This window comes from Varanus komodoensis, unplaced genomic scaffold, assembly GCF_004798865.1.
Source record: "Varanus komodoensis strain SLA01 unplaced genomic scaffold, ASM479886v1 scaffold26, whole genome shotgun sequence".
Taxonomy (NCBI): Eukaryota; Metazoa; Chordata; class Lepidosauria; order Squamata; family Varanidae; genus Varanus; species Varanus komodoensis.
Window position 1 is genome coordinate 691,362 of NW_025335684.1, and position 16,752 is coordinate 708,113.

Consider the following 16,752-nt stretch of genomic DNA (forward strand, 5'->3'; position numbering starts at 1 on the left):
CTCCGGGCCGGGCCACGCGTGCTGCCGGGCTGCGCGCGGCCGGGCGCGTCCCCACGACGCGGGAGCCCGCGGGAGTGACCGTGCCCGCCCGCCCGTCGAGGGGTCCGCACGGGCCTTCTCCACGCGGGGGAGCGCGGCCGGCCTGCGCACCGCCTGCCTCCGCGGCCCGGCTCGGACGAGCACTCGGCGGGCTGCGAGTGGCGCCCCGGACCCGGGGCCCCCGCAGGCCCGCCCTCCACTCGCACAGCCCCCCTCCAGCCGCCCAGCAGGATCCTCCCGCCCGTGTTCCCCAGCCGCGGCACAGGGCCGGGAGCTGGAGAGCCGTGGCCACAGCCCGCGGGCAGCACAGGCCGCGGCTCCTGCAGTGCGCAGGGGTGGCGCGCCGTGGCTTGCCGGTGCAGCCCGGTTCCGACGGTGCCGCAGCCGCCTTTCAGCACCGGCCCGCCGTCCGACAGCTCAGCCCCGGGGTCGAGCTGCTGCCAGGGCCGCTCGGCACCCACGGGGGCCGAAGAGCTGGTCCCATGAAAAGGCGGGCACAACCGGGCAGATCCCCCACCCAATTCCTCCTCCTCACAAGAGTGACGGAGCGCTGGGCAGTGCTCCCCGACCACTTTCCGGGGAGGCCGCCCCACTGCACCTGGGGGGGCGGGGCTGAGTCCACATGCTTAGGATCTGCTCAGGCCCTTCCTGGGAGTCAGTGCACCAAGACTCAAGACGCGTTTCCCGGCCTGCCTGCAGCTCCCTCCTCCCAGCTGGGCCTCCTTCCAGGTTGAGGTCAGTGGCCACCGCTGCCTCCACACGCAAGACAGTGGATCCCACGGTTCCATCGGCTTTGAACCGTTTCTGGCTGCTCTCCAGTGTCCTCTGTTCTTTGTGCCTCTTCCCGTTTCATGCTTGCTCTATTCTTGCTGCGGCTGACCCCCGCTGCCCTTCCGGCCCCCGCTGCCAGCATTTCCAGATCTGGCCGTCACACCTGTGCACAAGGCTGGATTCATTGTGCCGTTGTTGGAAAACCCAGCAGCAACATAAACACGCTCGTGGTACTCAAAAGGACAGCTGCTCGCCACACGGAGCCTGCAGCCGAACGTTTGGCAATGGCGAGGAGGGAGAATGGGGGTCTAAAGAGATGTGGGGAGTGTACAGGGCCTGCATTTCAAACACCAGTCCGGTGTCATGGCCCTGAAGCAGCCAGTGTCCCCATAAGGCTGCAATCCAGTGCGTGGTTGGGCAGCAAGGGTCCCGCGCTTTCAGTGGCTGGCTGGGGCTGGGAACTGTCTGGAAGGAAAAGACAGTCCTGCGCGCGTGGGGCTGGCCCTCCGAATGGACACAAGACTGCTGCTCTCACGTATATTTATTGGAGTTGTTCCTATCTGAGCAATGGGGGAGAGGAGCATTTCTGGAGGCAAATTTCAGATGATGATCACTTACCTGTTCTGGATCCAAGCACTACCTAGCCCTAAGCTTTTCTAAGAAAGGTGCAGGAGGGGGCCTGAGCCGGAGGGTGATCTTGCTCCCGCCCTGCTGGCGGCCTTCCGTCTGGGCATCCGGCAGTCGGCCCTGCAGGAAGCAGGATGCAGGGCGAGTCCGAGGCCTTCGCTGTGCCAACCAGGCTCCTCTGATCTTCTGAAGCTCCACTGATTTCAAAGAGAGGACTTGCAACGCTCCATGCGGACAAGCAACGCCTTTTCTTGCAGACCTGATCCAGCGCACCTCTCCCGGCGCACAGAAGAAGAGGGCGTCATTCCCGTCGTGGGGATGAAGTGGTGGGCAGGGCAGAGCCAGTAAGCGCGGTGGTCAGACTGAGGTGGTCGGGTCGGGAGAGCGGAACGGTCGAGGAGCGCCTCTTCTCCACCCGCTCACCCGCGAGGTTTGAGCGTTCACTTTTGCCTCGCACACTTTAGGGCGAAGATGGCGATGACTGCTGAGATACCCAACAGACTTACCCAGATCACACATCACAGCTTGCATCTTTCAGAAGAACAGCTTGCACCGAATTTAGAAGCCACAATGAATTCACAGGGGAAACCATTTCTGGCACGTTTTGTGTTACGCTTTCTTTTAATGGGGGCAATTTGTAGGAGGGCTTCTAAGAAACCACATTTGTTTTTGTGGTAAATCAGCAACTCCGCTCCCTTCCACATGCGCTGCACATCTCTCTCTGTTTAGCGAGACGTGTGCTTTGCTCATTTGTAGGGCCAGCAATAGGGTGGCAAAGGAAGAGGGCGTGTGGTTCAGCGGGTTGGGGTTCCTCTCTTCGGGCCGAGGAGGCAGGCCAGGAGGGAGGCAGCCAGGCGAGTGCGGCAGAGCAAGAAAAAGATCTGAGCAGAGCGTTCCTGCCAAGCGTGTCCACATTGCCCTCTAGTGCATGGAACAGAAATAGGAAATAGCTGCTTATGATGCTTCCCTAGAAGACTCTGAAGCGAAAGACTGACTCGGGTTCTCCCAGTATTTCCTCCAGAGCTCAGACTGGTCACACTCTGGTCAGAGAACACGAAGCTCCCACTCGGAGGCTGACCATAGGTGGCCACTGAGCCATCGGTTGTTGCCGAAACCCACCGGAGACGACACGTCGTGGGGAACAAGCCACGGGCTCTCCTTACGGCCTGGTTGTGGCTAACATTACGACCCATGCTGCAGCGACAGCCCAGTTCCGACCCTCGAATGGGCTCCTGTGCGGTCTCTGCCTGGTGAGCGCCTCCTGCCTAGAGGAGACAAGGGCCAGGCAGGAAATGCTTTAAGGCTGCAGGACGGAGACAACCAGTGCGCAAGAGAGGCGGGAACAACCTGGCACTTTCGATGGCAATTCAGACAGTCCCTTTCTTCTGGCAGCAATTCAGTCCAAACTGGCAGGTTCATGCCAGAGGCAAGCTGTCCCTCTTGCTGCTATTAACAGGGCAGAGAGCTTGCCTGGCGTGAAGCACGGCCCTCTCCGTGTATTTCGGGGGACCCGCAGGGCCTTTTCGGTGCTGGTCAAACACGCTGCCTTGGGCTGCCTGTTGTTTCCGGGGGTGGGGGGGGAGGGCAGGCGATGTTTGTTTTTCGCCACCCTCTTTTTCAATGCACTTTTACTGCGTTCTGCCATTGCATTTTGCTGTTTTTAGCGGATCGAAAAGCAGGGCCACATCCTGCCGAGGTTTCTTGGCGGGGGGCCCCTCGTGGGAGCTGCTCCCAGGGAGCGCCACCTGCCCCCCCTCCCTCCAGGCTGCATCTGGCGCTGGAGAACCGGGGCTGGCGCCGCCACCGGCCCTGCGTGCTCACTGCACGCTCGTGGCATTGCGGCGCCAGGGGCCACGGCGGCGGCCCTGGCTGGAGAGATGCCACCGGCCCCGGCGGGCGCCGCGAGCTCGCGACGGGTGCAAATCAATAAATAAACGGCCGCGGGCAGGCCGAGAACCCAACCGGTAGAGCTCTCCTCCCCAGCAAGGCAGTGCAAGGGTCGGAGGGCAGGAGCTGGGCAACAGCTGCTGGGGCTGCCCGGGTTAAGCAGGCGGCGGCAGCGGCGGCGGCGGGGCCTCCTCGCGAGCAAGTCCGCGGGCGCACGAACCGCATCCCCCAGAGCAAGCGGGAGGGCCGGGGGCACGTGATTGGCCAAGCCGGCAGCCAATGAGAAGCAGAGGACGCTTAGTAAGGCGGGAAGAAGGCGCGCATGCGCGCGCGGTTGTCAGGGCGACGGCCGAGCGGCGCGCGGGCTGTTTACATCCGGGCACCCCTCGCGATTCCGCCCGCGGCCAAGATGGCGACGCTCTCCGAGCTGAAAGCAGGTGAGCTCGGCTGGCGAGGCGCCCGGCTGGCCTCGGCCCGAGGTGCCCGGGGCGCCGCTTCTTCTCCCGGGAGGAGCCCGGGGCGGCCCAGGCGCTTCTCGGCCGCCTTCCGTTTCTCCCCACAACGGCCCTGTGAGGTAGGCCGCGTTGAGCGTCGGTGGCTGCCCGAAGGCGGCCGCGTGAGCTCCGTGGCCTCCGGAAAGCTACCGATATGCTTTGCTCTCTAACTCGGCTGCGGCTTTTGCTGTTCGTTTTCTTTAAGTGCTGTTTTGCTGCTTTTGGGGAGGGCCAGCGTGGCGCAGCGGTGACCGGGGCTCGGGTGGTCTGGGGTCTGATCCGTGTGCAGCCGTGGGGCCCGCAGGTGGGCCCCGGGCCAGTCGCAGACGCTCCGCGGAGCCGCCGCACAGGGTTGTTGCGGGGGAAGGTGGAGAGCGGCCAGAGGAGCGGGGCGTGTGTCGCTGCTCGATTTCTCTCCTGCTTTTTTCTTACAAAGAGCTAACAAACAAGTAGCGCACTTCATCAGACGGGTGGGATACTCTGATTTATATACGATGTCTATTGCAGAGGAGGAACCCATAAACTGTGAGAGCAGAATGCAGTTTACTGCAGAAAGTACTGAAAGTGACAATCACATTATTGGTATTTACAGTGCAGCCGTTGCTAATAACACAAATACCCAGCATTCTACCTAAATCAAAGAACAGAAATAGAGTAGGGGGAAAAAAACTATTATTCTAGTTAAAGCCTTAGGTGATAAAATTAAACCTGTTATGAGTTCTAATTCAGCAGTCCCTCATTTTCAACTCCCTGAGAAGTTTCTTTGTTTCCCAATAGCCATTTTAAGATCTGCATTGTCGTCCTGGGATTTCTAGTAATGAAACTGTTGCCTGGTTTTGTGCTCCTAGTTTTAAAAGATACTCTGGAGAAGAGGGGAACGCTAGGACAGGTAAGAGCGAGGATCCGAGCGGAAGTCTTCCATGCATTGGATGACCGAAGTGAACCCCGGCCGTCACTGTCCCACGAGAATCTTCTCATCAATGAACTGATTCGGGAATACTTGGAGTTCAACAAATACAAGTACGCTGCTTCTGTTCTCACAGCTGGTAAATATTTCTCTATTGACATTACTTACACGATAAAAAAACAGGCATCTATTAGGCAATGGCTATTTAAAGATCTGGTAGAAATAAATCCCCCAAAAGGCGCCATGTGAGGCTCCTGGAGGCAGTTGTATCACCTGTTGATGGTCATTTGCAAGCCAGGAACAAAGGGAGTTACCAGAGTGAGAAGGTTTGTTTAACATACTTCAGGGGAAAGAAGCGAACTGGAAAGCTGACATGTTTGTGTTTTTCTTTTCAGAATCTGGCCAGCCTGAAGTTCCCCTTGACCGGGAATTTCTTGTAAATGAGCTGAATATAGTTGAAGATTCTAGCAGCAGATCAGTGTAAGATGATAGATTCCTTCTGGATTTTCAATGCATGCTTAGGCTTTGACCCTGATGTAATGGAAACCTTCAAATCATTTATGTGCAGGAAAGTGCAAACAATGTTTGTGCTGCTCTTCATGAAGCTTTTAAAGCAAAGTTATCTCCATCTGGAGGCTGGTGTTTCTGTTACTAGCTGCCAGTCATTTTTAATTTTGTTCACTTTAGTATTCTAGTTTGGTTTTATATTTCAGCAGTGTCTAGGAAACAGATAGGATAGCCTTTTTATGAATCTCTGATTACTGAGATCTTCAGGACAGGCCCCTTCACTGGGTATGCATAGAAGTACTTTTTTGTCAAGTTGCTCCATAAAATGGATGACTCTTGCTATACTGTTAAGATTTGACCCTGCTCCCTTGGCTTTATGAAATGGAGTTAAGAAAGAGGCATCTTTTAAACTCAGACTTTAGTGGTGTTTAGCTTTTATGTTGCTGCCTATGCTTTAGTTGTACTTTGTCTTTGATTCTTGCAGTGAGGTAATATAAAAGTACGGCAAATTAATGAAGTGTGCTTTCTGAGTACTTTCTTGGAAGTAAATCACATTTGACTTGAAGAATCTTACTTCTGAACCAATACAGTTGTTGATAAAATCTGTGTGCCTTTCTTGCAAATGTTACAAAGGCAGCACCAAGAAATTCCAATAAAAATGCATAAAAACAAACACAATAAGCTCTCTTAAAATACCAAAGCAACAGCCACTGCAAACAGTTTGAAAGGCTAAATTAAAGAGAGGTGCTTTAGCTCCTTTACAATGGGCTGGAGGAATGGAGACCAGCCCTAGGTTCAGGTCTCACAAATTTTTCCAGTTTGAAGTCTGTCAGCACAATCCAGAAGGGAATTCCTGCGTGCAAGTCCCACGGAAAGGAGCGAGCTGTGGAGGAGGCCTGACGGGGCCCCGTGCTCCCTCAGGCTCCCTTCTCCCCCACTCCAGTGTGCTCTGTCTTTAACAGGCCACTTCTGTACGGCATTGTAGCCCAGCTGCTGCATGGTCACGAGGAAAAGGTCTCCCAGGCACTCCCCCGGCCATCACCGTTGCCGTTTTCAAGGCGGAACCTCAGCAAGTCATCTCAGCAAAGGAGCCAAACAGGTACGGTCCGTGTAGTTTTCAAATGCAGAGCAACTCTTGTAAACAGACTTCCCATTGAAGGGAAGGAGGAGGTACTCTTCTGGTGCACAAAACAGTTTTAGAACCGTGAGGACCTTTTCATGTCGAGACGTAAAAGGATCCGGGGCCTTGGGGGCTGCGTTTTGGTCCTTGAGCTGGTCCATGCCTGAGGGCCTGGGGCACGTTACTCAATCCAGCACCGCAAGCTGCCTTGCCTGAGCCAGACCCATGACAGTGTAACCCAGGACTGGTGCCACTGACCGGCAGCCGCGGCGCTCCCTCCAGGGCTCGGGGCACGGGTTTTCCCCGCCACGCTTGGAGTTCTTCCAGGGGTGCCGAGCGGGTGTTGTGCCCTGGAGCCGTGGCCGCCCACCTCGCACACCCTTTGCCAGCTTCTGTCACTGTCAAAAGGGAGGAAGATGGAGGCTGGAAAGAGCTTTTGTGGCAAGCCCCAGCTGGCAGCCCCTTCCCAGAGAGCTTTACTTGGGCCGGCGTGTCGTCGTCTTCGCATCGCGTGAAACCGTTCTGGCTCTCCCAACCCTACTGGATCTCTGGCCTTAACTTGGATTGTTTAGAGGCTCTGTTTGCTCTGCTGTCCTTGGTGATAAAAATAAAATTAAAATTAAAGTAATTATGCTAATGCATGAGCCTAGAAACTGTAATATTGGGAACAGCTCTGCAAAACTCTTTTGACAGTGGAATATTAAATATCCAAATAACTGGATGGTGGAAGAAAACGGAAGCTGTTAAACATTCCTCCCTTTTGGAAGCCTGGAGCAGTGTGCCTGTTAATGCAGAAGTGGCTGCTATTGAATTCAGTGGGACGTCACCGAAGCAAATGCATAGGAAGGCTGGACTGGGGTCACACGACTAGCCTTTGTCCTACTGGGCTGCAGGAGCAGGGGAAGCAGGAGCGTAGTCGGGTGAGAGGGCCGTTGTCTTAGACCAACTTTTAAATAACTCAGAGCTGCTTAAGAGCCTCTTTCAAGAAAAGTGGGAATTCTGGGTAGACTTTTTTTGTCTCTGTGTGGAGAAACCTCACAGATAAACCACTGCCATGACACTGGGTGCTTTCTCTAGGTTCGGTTTAATGGAAAATGCGATTGTTTTGAGCAACCCACTCAGCGTTGGCATTGGCCGTCTTGTGTTTGCGGCGTTGCAGGCAATGCTCAAATGTTCATACCATCGCTATTTTAATTTGCAGGCACTGGTGCGGAACCAGGACTGGGGGGGAGACACAAGACTTGAAGATGCGTTTGCTTCACGGGGCCCACACAGATGAAATAAACTATCGAGAGCTTTTCCTGGGGAGTGACTGTTTGTGTCTGTTACTGTGAGAACAATTCTGTTCTGTTCCAGTAAGACTGATGGCTTGTGTAGGAGCCGTTTCCGGACTTTGTGCTGAGGTTGGCCTTGCAATTCTAGCCCAGATGGTCAACTGGCCATGGATTCATAGCATATTTTTTTTGGTGAAATTATGCCTGTGTTAGTGCACAAGATGATGGCGATCAGTCACACAGCAGGCAGGGCCTCTGCCATTTGATACGCTGGTTGAGTTCTATTTTTGCTCTTGTATATATGCCAACAATTAAAATTTTATTTTAAATGTTGATTTCCAAGGCTAGCCGTTTATTTGATCACAGACAGGGATTCTCCCACAACAATAGGGAATTTTCACAGGAAGGGGCAGCAGCTGAATTGCAAAGAAAATGACTGTTGATGCCAGAAGTATCTTCCAGTGTGGAACACGGGACTGTGTGAAGCCATGGCTAAAGTACATTATGTCACTGTTGGGCTAGCCGACGGGCACGTTGCCAAGACAGTGCTGTCTGTGGCCCTTGGAGGTTTCGGCCTGTGACTCCCATCAGCCGCCACTGCAGTGTTGTGGATGCTCCTGAACATCCTGACCGCTTGCAGAATGTCTTTGGTGCGTCTTGGAAGGAAGCCAACGGCGTGAGGTCAGGGGAGCCCCTTGCACCAGGGAATAGACCAAGAGCAACTGAACCTGCCTTGGAAGGGTGTGATCCTTCCATGTCCCAGCACTGCTGTACCTCTTCCCTTTTTTGACATCACACAATCCCTCCCGAAATGAACCCAGGAGTATCATTTCATTTGACTCGTGGGGAACTATACATGTTACGTAGGAAGTTTTCATTCCAGCATGTAGCAATTGCTCACTTTTCAACCATCTTACCTGGTGGTCAGTGCTTCAATCTCGCACAAGTACAAGAAGCCACCATGGCAGCACCTGACATTTTTAAAGATCTGTGCCAAGGCCCTGGGCAGGGGATGCTTCCTGTGGAGGCCCGCCTGGCTCCTTGGCAAGGTGGGGTTTGGGCAGCCGGGCCAGGCTGGCGCTCAGCCCAGTGCGCTGCTCAGTGCTGCTCTCGGGATGGCAGGGCGTGTGGTGCGCTCTCCTCGGGAAGGATCGTCCAGGGACTAATTCCAAAGAAGATACTCTGCACGATTAAACATGAGTTCCGAGGGTGAACCTTGCTGGGGTGCCCGTTCCACCATTGTGCCCTGCACAATGTCAGATCTGGGGGCGCTGATTGTGTGGCCGAGGTGGGGGGGGGCAGGGTGCTCTGCACATTCCCGGGGTTCTACCTGGGCGTGGGGGGACCTGTCCGACGCTCAACATAAAGGGCTGTAACTGCCAAGCGTCTCCAGGTAGGCCCAGAAGAACTCCAGCCTGAAGTCCTGGAAAGCTTCGTGCCAACTTAGTCACTGGTACCAGGCAGGGTGAATGGAGGGGGTGGCACAGCGTGAGCAGGCATCTTGCCTTCCTAGTCCCACGTCTGAAACTTCGTTTTCAGACCCTCGGCAAGCCAAGGCTGAGCCGTGAACAGGACGTCCTGCTCTTCTCTCCCGGCTGGCGTCACGCAGAGGGCGGAATCGCTTGGCCTTGGCGGTCGCTACTCCGCCGATCGCTCACTGCCACCGTGGCGCAGCTCTCACACTCCCCAAGCGCACCAGCCGAAGCGATTCCAGGCCTGGTGAGCTCAGCGGCAGCAGTTCGGTTCGCGCGCAGGTATGTGAGCCCGGACCGTTTCTGGCTTGTGGCTTGGTTTTATTTTAGTGCGCTAAACTCCTCTCTTGCTCGCATTCGGACTGTATGGGGCTAGCGGGAGGTTCCCATCCAGCCACCGACCGGCCGCAGGAGGGCTCCAGCTGCCTCACCCGCTCCCCTGGGCACCCCGAATTGACCCCTTGCAGGGGGTTCCAAAAGCAGCAGCATGTGGTCAGGTGCTAACCCGCCTCCTGGTTTTCCTGCAGGTGGCTTTCTCCCTCTGGAATATTCCTGGCATGCGGCTCAAGCGATCCACACGTCTCCTGGAAATGTGTCTGTCTGCTGAAGCTGTCTCTGATTTATGCTCGACTGGGGCTCTGCTTCGCTTTACTGCTTTTGTTCTAATGCTTTAAAGGTATTTGTTGTTTTATTCTGTTCCAGATTGTTTCCGTGTTGTGTTCTGCTCTGCTCGGCGGGTGTTGCTTGTGCTTCTTTGAGCAACTTGGGGATCCAAGGACATCGAGCGGTTCAGACGCAGCTTGAGGAGCGAAAAAAGATGGCCGCATGCCATGCCTGGCATTAATCGTGCAAAGACTTTCCAGCTCGCTTCTGTATCGCCCTATAAATCATCCGCGCTGGGAAGCTCACTCGTCCTCCAGCAGCCCTCCCAACATATGTGAACCGAAGGCCAGAGAAAGAATTTCCACTCCTTTTTAAGTCGCTGCTATCGAAAGGTGTGGGCATTTCTGCGGCCGCTTCAGGGAACACCGTGGCGTGATCGTCCGTGCTTATTTTAGGATGTTAGTTTCTTCTCCCCCTTCGGGTCTTCATAGCCTCCCTCAAGGAACGGGTGGCAGCAAGGGGTCCTTCTGCTTCGGCCTTGGAGCCCCAGTGATGCTGAGCGACCCTTCCTAGCACATCACAGAGGGCTGAGGGTGACGGGCATCGCAGCCTGACAGCACCTGGGGCAGGGGGGAAGTTGGGGGAGTCGCTCCCTTGTCTTTGCTGCTCTGGCTTCTGTGCAACATGAAGCAGTTGCGTGAATATGGACTAAGCCGGTCGATGACAGGCCCGCCTGGTCTCTATCTCGATTTATCTCCCACCTTTTTCCTGTTGTGAAAAGCCCAAGTCAGCTTACAAAGCTCCATTTTATCTTAACAACAGCCCTGCTAGGTAGGTGAGGCTGAGAATGGGTGGCCCAGTCACCCAGGGAGCTCCATGGCCGGCCGGGGCCTCGAACCCACATCTCCCAGGTCCAGCGGTCACGCCTCTGGCTCATGCCTGCTCCTGCTGAAGGGGGTGGGGGGTCCCAGGCAGACATTTCTCTCACACCTCACCCTGTGCAGCTTGGACTGGACTTGCAGGGCACCCTGGTTAGCACTGACTGGCAGCCTCTTGTGGGGGAGCAGGCCTCCCCCTCCTTCGCCGTGCGCCCGTGTTCCACCTCGAGTCTCAAGCCCTGGACCCCACCGGCCCGCCTGGCTCTTCCGGGACCCCTCTCACCAGTGTGGGAGTTGCAGCTGCCTGGAGGCGGTCAACTTTCCGCCTCGGCACTAGCTGCTGAACTGCTGCCATTAATACCGGCATGCGCTGCCGCCGCAGCAGTCCTTCCAACGGCCCCCTGAGGCAGGGCAGCACCATTGTTTCCATAATGCAGGTGGGAAAACCGAGGCGGAGAGGTCAGGGGGCTTGCTGAAGCCCCGCTGAGTGGGCTGGTGACTGCGGGGAGGTCTGCGTGGGAGGGTGTCCTGCCCGCCCGCCCGCCCGCCCTCTGCTGCTCCAACAGGGCTCTTTGTCGGTGCGGAGACCCTGTTTGCAGTGGCGCATGGGTGATGCGGCCGAAGAAAGGGCGGGTGCAGGCAAGAGGAGATGGCGGGGCCCCACGGCACCTCTGCGGAGACACCGCTTCCACGGGCCGGGCCGGGCCGGCCTTTCTCCTGACCCACGGGGCAGGCGAGAGCCCGGCTCCTGGTGGCCACGCCGAGCGGCTGCAGCTGGCTTGTGCAGAGCGGCCCGCGGCCTCGCCTCGGGTGGGGGACTCGCCTGCCCTTCGGAACGTGCCGCCACACCGGAGAGCGGCTCCCGCTGACGGGGGCACGCAGGAGGGAACGGCCACCTCTGCCCCGGGGGCACTCAAGCGGGGGCGGGGGAGCCATCTCCGCCCTGCTCTGCCTCCTGAGGCCGGTGTGCCAGTCGCTCGTCTCGTCTCGTCTCCGCTCTGACACGGGCTCCATATTTAGGCCGCTGCGCTTTGGGACGGGGAGGTGTGTGGCACAGGGGTGTTTGCGTCCGGTATGTCGATGGGAATTCCTGGAGCATCCTGGTGTTCCCTTTTTGGGATGTCTGAGGAGTGCGGGCTGCGGCAAAGGAGATGCGCTGAGCGCCTGGATGGTGGGATGCGGGGGGGGGCCGGCGGGCGGTGGGTGGGGAAGTTTTAGGGAACTTGATGAGGAGCAGACCCCCCAGCTGGCTGCAGGCACCTCGCCTTTGGCTTGCCAGCGCTGCTGCCTCCTCGTCTTCCTCGGTGTCGGCAGGGCCCGGTCCGCCCTCCCATGCCCCCCCCTCCAGTGCCACAAGCCCTTTAACAGCTCTCCTTTCCCATTTAAGGACAGAGGGAGGTATTTATATATATAAATTATTTGCAGGACTTTCTCAGGAGCCGGGACTGCAGTGGCAGCCACTTCTGCAAAGCTGCTCAGGGCAAGAGCTGGGAAAAAGTGACCCCTTTGCTCCCCGGGGACGAGCCGGGCTCAGAGGGGCCAGGGTTTCCAAATGTTATGTAAACACACGGGGATGCTCCGGGGTCTCTCCTTCCAGGCCTTGGCTTGGGAATAGCTGCCTGCCTCTCCCACCGACTCATCCGCTCGCTCCTCCACGGAATGGGCCCTTCCAGTGGAACATAACGTATTTAATCTTGCGTTCCGAATCCCACATCAAAAGGCTGCGGCGAGATAAGCCCGCTTTTATTGCTAGGGAGAAGTCGGGTGGGGAAGCTCCGCTCTCGCCCGTCTCCTCTCACTGGCTCGTCCCACTGCTTTGCTGGCGTCCGAGATGCATGAGAAAGCCGGAAGGGGTTAAGAGGGGCTGTATTGCTGCTTTTGACCAGAAAAAAACCATTTCTGGGAAACGAGCACTCAAAAAGAGAGCAGGGGGTTGGGAGAAAAGGGAGGCTGGTAGCAGCTGAGCCATCCCATAAAGCGGTGGCATAAATCAAGGGGGCTGCGGGGGGATGCCCTTTCGCCCGCTTGTGGAGAGGGTGTTAATCCACACCCTCAAATAAATGGGAAGTCTTCCTCTCCCGTGTCTGTCTTTTCTAGCCCCCAGAAGGGGGTGGTCCCTCGGGCCCCTCCCCACGCAGCCTGCTCACCTCTATATAGGGAGGCCGCCCGGGCGGATCAGACTCGGTCTGCCCCCATTGCCAGCAGAACCGGCTTCGGACTCTCCGACCCATTTCCTGCTTCTCACTCGGACCTCTGTAAGTACCGACAGTGAAGGGATTCATCTGCTAAGCCGCACGGCTGGGACTTAAGAGCCACTCTCCGCCGGTCTAAATTAATTGCTGCGCTTTGAAAAAGCAATTAGGCAGACATTTCCCCTTGAGGCGGCGGCACAGGCCGATCCCCATCCCGCCTGGCTTGGAGCGTTCCGTTCCGTGGGGAGCCGAATTTCCGTGCTGCAGCATGTGCACCGGCAGCTGAAAAAGCCAGGTTGCATGAACAGGGGAAGTAGACTTGTGGCCCAGGAGGGCATGAGGCCCCCTGCCCACGCAGGGACCGAGGCCAGGTGTGCCAGGTGTGTGTGACCTAGGTGGGAACAGGCTGAGAATGCGCCCCCTTTGCAGTTAGCTGTGCATGTTGAAAGAAGTGCCAAGATGCAGCTTTTCTGTCCGGTCCTTTAAAAACGAATGCATGTGCCACAAGAGCGCGCGAGAGGCGTTTTCGCGGCTGTGTATGCCCCATCTTGCAAGTTTTCTTGCGTTCTTCTGGTGGGAGCAGATGGCTCGCCAATGACTAATTTTTGTTACCCAAGCTCGACTCCTGACTTCCGGTGTTTGCTTAATGGATGTGGGGTCATGGTGGACATAGGACTGCTGCTGACTAGCGTTCTCTCTCTGCTCCCTGTTGTCTCACGGTAGCCCACAGAATCTCTGCGACAGAAGAACTCTGTTTATTGATTATTGATTAAAAGCTTTTCTACCCTGTCTGCCACTAGCAGCGCCTCAGGATGGCTAACAATAACAAGCAGAATAAAGCCAAACACCCCAGCCAGAGGTCAGGGCTGAGCGGAAGGGGCTGCGGCGAGAGTGCCCTGGGCCATCGTCCGGGAATCTTCGGCTGCTGGTTTTCGTTTTTCTCGAGGAGGGCGAGCGACAGCAGGGGTTGCGGAGAGCAGAAGAAGCCGGTAGATGGCAGTAAAGCAAGCACCATCTCCGGGACCTCCGTGCACGGAGCTTGCACGGCTGGCTGTTGTCCCAGGAGCAAGGGCTGCCCCGCTCTGTGCTTGCAGTGGCTCCGAAAATGCCATGGAGCCGCTTTCCTTTGCCACGGGAACCCCTGTGCCCCACGTGCATTTGCTGCCCCCCCCCCATGCCTCACATTTTAGGTCCACCCTCCCCAACCGGTTGTCCCGAGAGATGTTGGACTACATGCCCCATGATAAGCTGCAGAATACGGGGCATTGCAGTCCATCCGGAGGGCACGGGGCTGGCGAAGGCCGTCTTAGACAGCTCCCTGGAAATAGGATGTCTGAAGCAGCACTGAAAGACGTCGCCTGCCTTTCCCCATGATTGTCTTTGCTCAGGGTGGCACAAAGACGACGTCCCCCCGAGGGCAGCACTGCCTTTAGAAGGGCTTGGATTGTGCAAGGCCTCCAGGCTGATGCCTCCGCTGGGTATTGCTTTCCGTGCACCCAATTTAAAAACAACCATTTGGCAGGCCTTTCTCTCAGGCGCGCCTCTCCAGAAGCTCGCCCTGTTTCTCGGCGCAGGCTGCTAAGCAAGGGCCTCCGAAATGCTCTCGTCTAATTAGAAGCACCAGCTTGCTTTGCTGTCCCCACGGCAGCCTGCACATGAACACTCTATGTCCTGCGATGGTTGCCTTTGCGAGGGTTTGTTACTCCCTAAAAGGTATTTGTTTTGCGCTTGTTATCATTAGCCTTGCTGTTTCTTTTTTGGCCGGATCGTCAAGTAATGAGGAAAACATGGCCATATATGGTAGCCTACGTGGCTCTGTGCAAACCGAACCAGGCGTCCCGGGAGCTCCGCAAACGGCAGCGACTCCTCACTGGCCGGGTGCTTGGCTCTTGGCTCGGCTTCGCAGGCCTGGGGGAGGTCAGGTGAACGGGGACGAGCTGCGGGCGCCTGCGGATCCAGACATTCAGTCAAGGCGAGCGGGGATGCCAAGTGCAGTCAGTAGAGCCCATTTCTGAGGGGAGCCGAGAGCTGTTCCCAGTGTTTTTTTCTAAGAAAAAAGGTGCTGGAACTCATGAAATCATTTACCTTTCGCATGTAGTCAATCACTGTACACACACCCACACACGTCAGTTGCGTAGCAAAGCATAACAGTCGCCGCCGCAGCAAGCACTCAGCGCGCAACCACACGACCCATCACAACCAGCGTGGACGAAGCACGCACGCATCGGACTCAACGCACAAGCCGCCCGCATGCCCCGTTTTAATGATTTTGCCGCCGACCTGCCACGCTCGACAGGGCGATTCAAATCCACGCGGGCCAAACATCACATTTTCAAAAGTTACTTTTAAAACTTGGAAAATCTGTCGAAAAAAGGTGCCAGAACTCCGTTCCGGTGCGTTCTGTGACAAAAAAAGCACTGGCTTTTTTTGCCCCATATTTGCCCCATATTTTGCTTGTGTGGAAAGAGCGTGCCGCCATCTTGAGCTGGTGTTAGGGTGAGGGTGGGGGGGCCAGGCTGGGTTCAGATTTCGCACCCCAGGAGTGCGTGGCGGCGGCCAAGCGGCCCTCTGGCCTCGGCGGTCCGTCTTCGTGATGGAGGTGCTTATGTCTATTCTGCGGTATTTCTGTCCTGCAGCGAAGAAACGTGAATTAGGAGGAGGGGGAAACGGCTAAGTAAAATGGACGGCGTTAAAGTCGGAGAGATCCCGGTGGAATGGCGCGAGCGCCCAGCACATGGGGAAGCGGCTCCTGAGCGCTCTGCTGCTCGGGGCCAGTAGGGCCGGACGGCCTTCCCCGGCCTCTGGGGACCGGCGGCAGGGGGGATGGCTGGGAGCCGGAGTGAAGCTCCCCAGGCTCCGGGGCCTCGCGGGAGGGACCCTCCCTAGCCTTGGGCCCCCAGCTGTGTGGGCAGGCCCTCCACCGAAGAGTAACCCAGGGGAGAACGGGCACACCGTGTCCCTGCAGGGCGCTGAGCAGGTGCTCCGTCAGGGCGCACCTCTCCCCCCCGCCCCGTGGCCTCTGGGCATGACCTCCCTGGGGAGGGCCTTCCAGATGCTCCACGCACGTCAGATCCCAACAAGCCACAAGATGGGCCACAGTGGCTGGGGCTGCTGGGAGATGTGGTCGAACGCATCGGAGAGGGGGGTCACAGGTTGGGGAGGGTCCCGCTGGCGGAAGGGCCTCACTTGCTTTCTGAAGAGCTCTTTCCCGCAATTCTTCCTCCCGGCCCAGGTGCCCGTTGAGCCAAGATGGCACAGAAAAGCCAGCTCAGTGAAGACGAGAAGTTCCTTTTCGTGGACAAGAACCTCATCAACCTCACCGTGGCCCAGGCCGACTGGTCGGCCAAGAAGCTGGTCTGGGTCCCGTCGGAGAAGCATGGCTTCGAGGCAGCGAGCGTCAAGGAGGAGAAGGGGGAGGAGGTGCTGGTGGAGCTGGCCGAGAACGGGAAGAAGGCGACCTTCAGCAAGGACGACATCCAGAAGATGAACCCCCCCAAGTTCTCCAAGGTGGAGGACATGGCTGAGCTGACCTGCCTCAACGAAGCGTCTGTCCTGCACAACCTGAGGGAGCGGTACTACTCAGGCCTCATCTACGTAAGTCCCCAGCTGGATCCCCTCTTCCCTCGGGGTGGGGGGAGCTGTCCACCTGGGTGCCCCCATCCAGAGGGGCTGGCGGTGCCGGCACCTGGTCCACCCATTCTCCAACGTGACACGGTCCTGCCCTGATTGCAAATCACTTGGCAGGCGAATGTACGTCCCGCGGGACGTGGGAAGGGTGTGCTGCCGTCCTCTCTCCCGCCCAGCCGGGCCAGACACCTGATTCAGGGCCTCGGGGAAGGGTTGACGCTTCCTTTTGTCTCTGTTGTGTTTTCCCTGGGGAGGGAGGCGTGTGGCACCACACGCTTTTCTGCCTCCAGTGGAAAGATGCCCAGGGCCGTGCTGCATCTCCGGCATGGGCAGCGTCCCTTTTCCACACGGCCT

General features: G+C 57.2%; 3 protein-coding genes across 5 annotated transcripts in view; 2 read left to right on the forward strand and 1 right to left on the reverse strand.

Moving 5' to 3' along the window:
- The window catches only part of LOC123025135 (multidrug resistance-associated protein 1-like), a 37,400-nt gene extending 35,658 nt beyond the window's left edge, over positions 1-1,742 (reverse strand). Inside the window, exons 1-2 of the mRNA XM_044433644.1 lie at positions 1,711-1,742; positions 151-513 (exon numbers count right to left, since the gene is read on the reverse strand). Of these exons, the coding sequence (XP_044289579.1) occupies positions 151-513; positions 1,711-1,742 (395 nt within the window). The remainder of the gene's footprint in view (positions 1-150; positions 514-1,710) is intronic.
- Positions 1,743-3,703: 1,961 nt separating this feature from the next.
- On the forward strand, positions 3,704-7,652 carry CEP20 (centrosomal protein 20). Of its 2 annotated transcripts, XM_044433471.1 has the most exons (5): positions 3,704-3,761; positions 4,667-4,864; positions 5,121-5,205; positions 6,195-6,331; positions 7,554-7,652. In XM_044433471.1, exons 1-5 carry the CDS (start codon positions 3,734-3,736, stop codon positions 7,595-7,597), a joined length of 492 nt encoding a protein of 163 aa, XP_044289406.1. In that variant the 5' UTR covers positions 3,704-3,733; the 3' UTR covers positions 7,598-7,652. The 2 variants fall into 2 exon arrangements, with proteins under 2 accessions (XP_044289406.1, XP_044289408.1); XM_044433473.1 differs by lacking the exons at positions 6,195-6,331; positions 7,554-7,652 and having other exon boundaries at positions 5,121-5,209.
- A 5,097-nt stretch (positions 7,653-12,749) lies between these two features.
- The window catches only part of MYH11 (myosin heavy chain 11), a 39,056-nt gene continuing 35,053 nt past the window's right edge, over positions 12,750-16,752 (forward strand). For both annotated transcript variants that reach the window (XM_044433505.1, XM_044433507.1), the window contains exons 1-2: positions 12,750-12,834; positions 16,004-16,365. In XM_044433505.1, the coding sequence (XP_044289440.1) occupies positions 16,021-16,365 (345 nt within the window). In that variant the 5' untranslated portion in view covers positions 12,750-12,834; positions 16,004-16,020. The remainder of the gene's footprint in view (positions 12,835-16,003; positions 16,366-16,752) is intronic.